The 8,860-nt window shown below is 37.6% G+C and overlaps 1 protein-coding gene across 1 annotated transcript; it reads right to left on the reverse strand.

The window, feature by feature from the left end:
• Window positions 1-2,941: 2,941 nt before the first annotated feature.
• Window positions 2,942-8,112, reverse strand: LOC144444861 (uncharacterized). Its single transcript, XM_078134412.1, has 4 exons — window positions 8,033-8,112; window positions 6,532-6,688; window positions 5,046-5,502; window positions 2,942-3,159 (listed from the first exon to the last, which is right to left on the reverse strand). Exons 1-4 carry the CDS (start codon window positions 8,110-8,112, stop codon window positions 2,942-2,944), a joined length of 912 nt encoding a protein of 303 aa, XP_077990538.1.
• Between the last annotated feature and the right edge of the window lie 748 nt (window positions 8,113-8,860).

Raw genomic sequence — 8,860 nt, forward strand, 5'->3', positions numbered from 1 at the left:
CTCGGTGATACATTAATGATTTAATTTGTGAATGCGTGGACCACTGGGTGATACATTAATGATTTAATTTGTGAATGCGTGGACCACTCGGTGATACATTAATGATTTAATTTGTGAATGCGTGGACCACTGGGTGATACATTAATGATTTAATTTGTGAATGCGTGGACCACTGGGTGATACATTAATGATTTAATTTGTGAATGCGTGGACCACTCGGTGATACATTAATTATTTAATTTGTGAATGCGTGGACCACTCGGTGATACATTAATTATTTAATTTGTGAATGCGTGGACCACTCGGTGATACATTAATTATTTAATTTGTGAATGCGTGGACCACTCGGTGATACATTAATGATTTAATTTGTGAATGAGTGGACCACTCGGTGATACATTAATTATTTAATTTGTGAATGCGTGGACCACTCGGTGATACATTAATTATTTAATTTGTGAATGCGTGGACCACTCGGTGATACATTAATGATTTAATTTGTGAATGCGTGGACCACTGGGTGATACATTAATGATTTAATTTGTGAATGCGTGGACCACTGGGTGATACATTAATTATTTAATTTGTGAATGAGTGGACTACTCGGTGATACATTAATGATTTAATTTGTGAATGCGTGGACCACTCGGTGATACATTAATTATTTAATTTGTGAATGCGTGGACCACTGGGTGATACTACTTCAATGGTTTCCATGACGCAATACTTCCATATGGTCAGACGTCATTGGTGAAATTGTACTAATTGTTGTATTATTGTACAGGGATAAATAAAACGTACTTGGTGCCACCAGCTGTCATTCTTTAATCTTTTAGCCCACATTATTCTGAAATTCGGGTATTTCGTACCTTCTCGGTCACTGCTGGGGCTCCTCTAGGAGACCACCCAGACGAGGGTCTGGGGAAACCATGTTTCAACTACCCCGCGCGTTAGTAACAGTACATTTCTTCCAAGTCATAAAAATGGGCCTACGAGGCCTGTTTGTTGTAATTTAGATGTATCACTCGCTTGAGAAGTGATAACGTGTAGTGAACGTACCTAAATCATTTAGCCTACAATGTTTGACGTGAAGTATTCCCCAGCATGCACTGCTCTAGAAGCTACTTCTTGCGCGGGCGAGTTGAACTCATGTTTCCCCAGACTCTCGTTGGGGTGGGGGGGGGTCTTATATCAGCGCCCCCAGCGGCGACTACTCCTTCACTAGTTGTTTAATCATTACTGTGTCGAGTGTCACTTTGGCCAAAATGTCCCCTAGTAAAATAACACAAATGCTAAAATATGCCATAAATGTAATGACAGACTCCTTAAGTTTTGGTTTAAAATTGAATAGAGAATAAATATCAGCATCCTGAATAAATTTAAAGTTAGTCTACGATCTCTCAATAAAATAGACACATTAGGAAAACCAAATCTGGGCAGATCAAGAATATCATAGATCGTACTGAGAAAAGTTTGAATTTGAGTACCAGTATTAGAATGCTGACAGATTGGTGAGTAATCATAATAAAGCTTGGGATAAAAAAAACGTGAAAACGTTGGTAATTGCTACTCTAGTATTTGAAAATTTGCGCACGGTAATTTGCTGCTAGTCTCTCACACCGTCTATTTCCTTTGTCTACACTACTTGTTAATCAAACATCACCACCAGGAGATCTAAATCTCAAAAGTTCCATTTTATCATACACCTCATATATTCCTGTGTTGACTTACAGACTTATTTTGTTTCTGGCTAGTGATAGGTCAGTGATAGTGTCAATCACCTTGGGTGGATGCTAATATGAATTTAACAAACAAAACAAGTGTTTGATAACGACTTTTGGTTTAAGATAATAAAGTCTACCATCATTAATTACGGTTAATCAAATAAATCTCGCTATCACTTTTAATACACCCATTATATATACGTAAGTATGTAATAGAGTTGGAAAGGTTCGTCCTCAGTAAATTTGTATGAAGGCACTGCATTAATTAATTCCATAGTTGTAGGCCAGAACCTCCAACAACTGGTTGGCTGCAGACAAAGGTCAACATCTTCATCCAACCACAATATCACCAATATCTTACCACACTGTTCATCCTTCACTTCTACGAGACCTAATCCTCTCCTCACACCACAACTAACAATTGATTCACTGCATGGTTGTCAGCAGCGATTTGACTGATATGTTCTAATATTACAGTAGAATGGGTGAATGATAGTTCACTTTCCATAGTAGTAATATACGCCTACATCTGATAGTTCACTTTCCATAGTGGTAATATACACCTACACCTGATAGTTCACTTTCCACAGTGGTAATATACACCTACACCTGATAGTTCACTTTCCATAGTGGTAATATACACCTACACCTGATAGTTTACATTCCATAGTGGTAATATACACCTACACCTGATAGTTCACTTTCCATAGTGGTAATATACACCTACACCTGATAGTTTACATTCCATAGTGGTAATATACACTTACACCTGATAGTTTGCTTTCCATAGTGGTAATATACACCTACACCTGATAGTTTGCTTGCCGTAGTGGTAATATACACCTGCATATAAGATTTGACAATAAAACCTTTCTCAAACCTTTGAATTTAACACCATTCCAGGAAATAAAGGTATGTTCGTAAACTTTGGTTTCTGGAGAGTCATTTCATGTTTTATATCATATAATATTTGCCCTTAAACACCAACTGGAAACGTATTCCACATTCATTTTCTGTGACTATCTTTGCTGTGATTCAGCATTGTCTCATGGGAGTCATTAACTTCAGACAAATAATTGTGAATATTTATTGTTCATCTAATATGTATACATGCATGCTAACTCCCATGATGCAACGTTGGACCACTGCTAGGACAATGAATATGAAACAAGTTTCAACTTTGTGTGAAATCATGAAATGACTCTTGAATTGTGAAATTATTTTAAACAGTCTCGCAAACTGACAATATGATATGGTGAAACTTCAAAGAGATAATCAAGCAGAAATACGGAAATCATGTGACTGTCAGGAAAATCTGTATCCAAACTCAGAATTCCTCCAATGTCATTCAGACTAGAATGTATCAAGTTCAAGGCTTTAGGAATTCTTTCCACGTCCCGGAACCGGAAGTACGATGATTGGGTCATCTTGTCACCTGGAAATTAAAAAAGAAGACATCAAAGTTGTGACTGTGGATCTGGATGACGTTTTGCGTCACAATTTTAGAATACTATCCGATTCCTGATGTATATGATTCGTGTTAATGACTACTAGATGTGTGTATTTGTGGTAAAAAAAACATTATGTTCCTTTTTTACAAGTGAAACCATCAATACACTAGAATAAACGTTCTCCTAGCCTATCTGTAGTTATTTCAGCTATTATAACTGACATTTTATTTTATTTTTGAATGCTTATTATGGTTTATGCTTATACCAAATGTTGAGGAATTTTGGTTAGACATCATCTATGGTTTTGTATAGACAAGTATCTATGGTTTTGTATAGACAAGTATCTATGGTTCAGTATAGACAAGTATCTATGGTTTAGTATAGACAAATATATATGGTTCGGTATAGACAAGTATCTATGGTTCGGTATAGACAAGTATCTATGATTCGGTATAGACAAGTATCTATGGTTCGGTATAGACAAGTATCTATGGTTTTGTATAGACAAGTATCTATGGTTCAGTATAGACAAATATATATGGTTCAGTATAGACAAGTATCTATGGTTCGGTATAGACAAGTATCTATGGTTCAGTATAGACAAGTATCTATGGTTTAGTATAGACAAATATATATGGTTCAGTATAGACAAGTATCTATGGTTCGGTATAGACAAGTATCTATGGTTCGGTATAGACAAGTATCTATGGTTCGGTATAGACAAGTATCTATGATTCGGTATAGACAAGTATCTATGGTTCGGTATAGACAAGTATCTATGGTTTTGTATAGACAAGTATCTATGGTTCAGTATAGACAAATATCTATGGTTCAGTATAGACAAGTATCCATGGCTTTGTATAGACAAGTATCTATGGTTCAGTATAGACAAGTATGTATGGTTCAGTACAGACAAGTATCTATGGTTCAGTATAGACAAGTATGTATGGTTCAGTATAGACAAGTATCTATGGTTCAGTATAGACAAGTATCTATGGTTTAGTATAGACAAGTATCTATGGTTCGGTATAGACAAGTATCTATGGGTCAGTATAGACAAGTATCTATGGTTCAGCATAGATAGGTATATATGGTTCAGTATAGACAAGTATCTATGGTTCAGTATAGACAAGTATCTATGGTTCAGTATAGACAAGTATCTATGGTTTAGTATAGACAAGTATCTATGGTTCGGTAGCTTGCCGTTCTCGTTCATGACGTTTTGCACCTCAGATTACCGGATACCTTTCAGGATTTTTTCACCCCCATTCAACACTCCTTCACAACACGACAGAGCGCCAGAAACGACCTTACCATCCCAAAAGCAAACCATAGGACTGGCCAGTTCACTGTCAAGTATGCAGGTGCTAAACTATGGAATAGCATCCCTTACAACATTCGCAAGATAAATAGCAGAAGTCATTTCCAAAAAGAGTTCAAAAACTATATCCAATCATTGTAAACTAGTTATACTTCATATTCATAGATCGATTACCGTGTGTCTGTATATTTAAGTAGGTCATTTGTTGTTTCTTTGTGTTTGTGTATTTGTTTGTTTGGTTTTTTTGTTTTGCTTTTTTTGTCCACCTATATTTATATAATGTACTTTTGTAAATCCTTTATAGTTTTTTTCTATTCTGTCAATATTGCAATACATTGAATTTGACCAGCAGCCCCAATAATTAGTAATTCCTAATCCCTAAGATTGTATATGGGGACGGACTCGACTAATTGCAAAGACAACTATTTTTCGTCTCCCTTTCCCATGTTGAATACTTCATATATTGTAGAATTGTTATATATGTATATATATATTTCTGGGAATAAAGAAGAAGAAGAAGAGCTGTGAAATGTTAGTTGTCATAGTTACCTGTTCTTGGGGGAAAGGTGATTGTACTGTTTATGGTTCTAAGATTTCTCTTTTTGATGACGTCAGCAACATCGTTGTTGACACTGCTTGGCAATATGTAGGCTGGAGATAATCCCACTTCTTGGAATTTGACCAAGGCACTGACGATGTCCATTCGTAGTGTATTTTTATTCTGTAACTGCCAATATTCAAGAGGCCAATGTTTACCGGCGCGAACTTCAATGTCATATCGTTGACTCCACTCTTTCACCAAATCAGGGTTTTGTTGAACAAAGTCCCCATAAAGAAACATCGTCAGAGGTATTGGTTTGCTGTATGCAGTAATAGTTCCAATTAGTCGTCTCGCTGTCTTAGCATTCATACCAACTTCAATGATTATTGCCAATTTCTTTTCATCGCCGACCGTGTTACACTTGTCGTGAACGCCATCTAGTGAGCCTGGTGTATCCGGTGGGATCTGAGAAATGGAAGACATTTATGCAAGCATAGTAAACGTGTGATTTGTAAATAAACTAGATAAATACAAGTAATTACTACGTCACATCCTGTCAGACAGTCTGTGCATGCGTTTGTCGCTTCCCAATATAATGAATAATTTCTTCTTAGTTTTGTTAATTTCGTTTGCTTGTGATTGAAAATGTTTATCAAGTTTTGTTCATAAATCACTTACTGTACTCAAATAATAACTTTTTACACATTTTGCAATTTATCGAGTTACATACATGGACTTGGTCTTAGTTGTTTTGCATGGCTGTCAAACGTAGGAACACAAATATCCAAAACAACTACCTAGTATGTATCATTCACATGGTCACGCCAAGACAGTTTTGTGGGGCTGCTATTTTTGTAAAGAGTTTTTGTGTAGACACTTGAATATTGTCTCTAGTAACAGTAATCCCAATTATCCAATATGTAATGTATATTTTACCTTGAAGAAAGAGAGAGGCCAAGCGCAAAGGGTAAGGTCTTAAAAAGAAAGCTTGAAAGCTTACAACTGGCAGTATGCGGTATGGACACTTGAAAGAGGATCTGTCCTTTCAACTTGTGTTAACTGTACGAGATTTAGCTGAAATTCAGTTTCGGATGTCACGGCTGTACAAACACACACACACACACACACACACACACACACACACACACACACACACACACACACACACACACACACGCGCGCGCGCGCGCGCGCGCGTGCATACACACAGATATTTGGAGGGATGGATATTGGATATTCCTATATTCCTATAGCCAGCCCCCCCCCCTCTCAGGGCGGCACCCATTGGGGTCAATAATTTAAATTTATGGAATCACAAAACTGAAACATATTTGTATGGTGTGAGATCGACAGTAAGGTATTTGACAGTAACCGATCGACAGACAGGTATTCACAGTAACCGATTTTCGTGGGTTACGGGGGAAAATGGCCTAAAAAGACATACCATTCTAATAATTGATAGTTTGACGAAAATATGTACATTTTTGGATCTACCTTTAATTTAGTTAGTGTTTCGAAGTCAGCAAAAGACCTTTGTTCACCAGCCCAGTCGATATGTTTAGTCCCCGTGGCTTTCAAGGCCTTGTTCAGTTGGTCTCTTTGTTCTTTTGTATATCCAGTTGGAGACCAACTGTGAAATTCGCCATAAAATCTGTAATAAATGAATATACGTGACAAGGTAAATGTATTGTGTATATTCCCACGCGATGTGAGCTCGCACTGAGATCACTAGTGTTGATATGGTGGTCGCAGGTGTATGGGATTGTATGTCCTGACATCGATCTAACAGATACAGAGTTCTAAGAACTACAGTGTCTAACTACGTATACCCTACGTGTTTCAATTATCTTTTTATCAACTGAAATAATGTTCAAAGATATACCACAAACGCCAGAGCGACTGTTTAGGTACATTTTAGGGAACCTTCAGTAATTGCAAGAGGGAAGCGACGGGGGAATTGGGGGTGGGTAACCTTTTACAAACCGGTCCTCGGGGGAGGGTAGTCTTGCTGCTAGACGTTCGGGCTTTCTTTCGATGCTATAACTATAAGCGAACGAAGTTCGCATGTGAGGGCTTGCCCGAACAGTCTAGCGAATGCCATTTTCAGACCGGACATTCCATTGAGATTACGATAAGCGGTGGGTTGGGCCATATATGCATATATATACTTTAATATATTCAATCTCTGCATGCAGGTGTTGACAAACACATTTATGTCATTACTATGTCTTATCAGTTTATGGTAATTGTGTTTGATGAGTGTGTAGACGTTGTCATTCACACATTTTAGTTAACGCATTGGTGGTTATTTTTACAAGCCCCTCCTTAAGATGAATATGCATGAAAATTTAGCTATTGTCCTCTGTTTGTGCTTGTCGCTAATACGGTTCTCTGATTGGCAGTTATTTATATCCTGATGACATTCGCTAGACCTCGGATGTTCCATCCTCGATAGCGTTGTTCGGCTGTGTGTCGTATTTTATCGGAAGAACATCCGAGGGCTAGCTGATAGACTAGGGGGAGGGCCGTATTTTAGGAAATAGCAGTAAAGGGGAGGGTCACCTTTTACTTTGACTTATTTTTTTTATCTAACTTTGAATTATTTTGTGATTTGGGCATGATCCAAATATTGCAACCAGTTCCAAAACCTACTGCTACCACATCCCACCACTGCAAAGTAACGTCATATAACATATCAGTAAAATGCAGTTAATCAACTTTAGTTGTGGTGTGAGGAGAGGAGGGGATCTTACAGTAATAGAGGGGAAACAGCGTAGCAAGATATTGGGGATAATATGGTTGAGTGGAGATGTTGACCCCGGTCCTGAGGTTGTCAGTTGTGTGCTCATCTAGTCTTTGGAAGTTCTGGCCTTCAGCACAGCCAATTAGATCCAAACACAGACATTGATTTAGTACAAACACAAACTCACTGTGGTGGTAATAGTAGGAAACAACACATGCCTTTAAAAAAAATACCAATGTGGTGGGAACTTACGATAGAACCCTTTCTCTAGTGGAATTCGAACGCAGGACCTCATTGGTTTTTAAAAAATATTTGAACAGGTTGATGGTCATTTTTTAGAGAAAGGAAATTGAATTAGGGTCACTTTTAACACAACGGACTAGGGGAGGGTTACACTTTATGCCACAGACCGGGCTTGATACCCCATGAGATTGGTATGTGTGCAATTGAATTATACGGTAACTCTCTACTGCATTCTGGAGTTGTACAAGAAGTAAAATTGTACTGTACACTAAGAGGGATAACCCACTTTAGGGTGTCCCGTCCATTGGCATTGCGAGCACTTGAATATAGTCTTCAATACCTCAATTTTACTCTACGTACATATGACCTCCTCTACTACACTCTTACCCACATTTTAACCCTATATATGTACACACACACACACACACACACACACACACACACACAGATATATATATATATATATATATATATATATATATATATATATATATATATATATATATATATATATAACTCGGTGAGTATCAATCTGCTAAGACAGTGCTCTATACAGCAGTGTACATACACACACGTACTGTTACATGTAACAACCCGCCAACACTTACTTGTCCGCACCCAATACCTCACACAATAACAACCAACACCTCCACACATACAACACCAACCCACCGACACAGACAATAGTGATGGTATTTCTATTGTCTACACTCTATATATACAGCACACCCAGAGAGTAGGCCTCAGAGTTGTCTGACGATCGCACTATGCGTGAAACTCCGAGTTACAACCAAGAAAGAGTTCCAGTACTACCAAATATATATATATATATATATA

Source organism: Glandiceps talaboti, chromosome 13 (assembly GCF_964340395.1).
Source record: "Glandiceps talaboti chromosome 13, keGlaTala1.1, whole genome shotgun sequence".
NCBI classification, from domain to species: domain Eukaryota; kingdom Metazoa; phylum Hemichordata; class Enteropneusta; family Spengelidae; genus Glandiceps; species Glandiceps talaboti.

Bases quoted from the DNA above. Each gene is read 5' to 3' on its own strand.
- LOC144444861 (XM_078134412.1), bottom strand. From the start codon at position 8,112: ATGACCATCAACCTGTTCAAATATTTTTTAAAAACCAATGAGGTCCTG. The intron at 5,503-6,531 runs GTAGATCCAAAA...TCCATTTCTCAG, and splicing joins AAACACTAACTAAATTAAAG to ATCCCACCGGATACACCAGG. The intron at 3,160-5,045 runs GTAACTATGACA...TTTAATTTCCAG, and splicing joins CACCTTTCCCCCAAGAACAG to GTGACAAGATGACCCAATCA.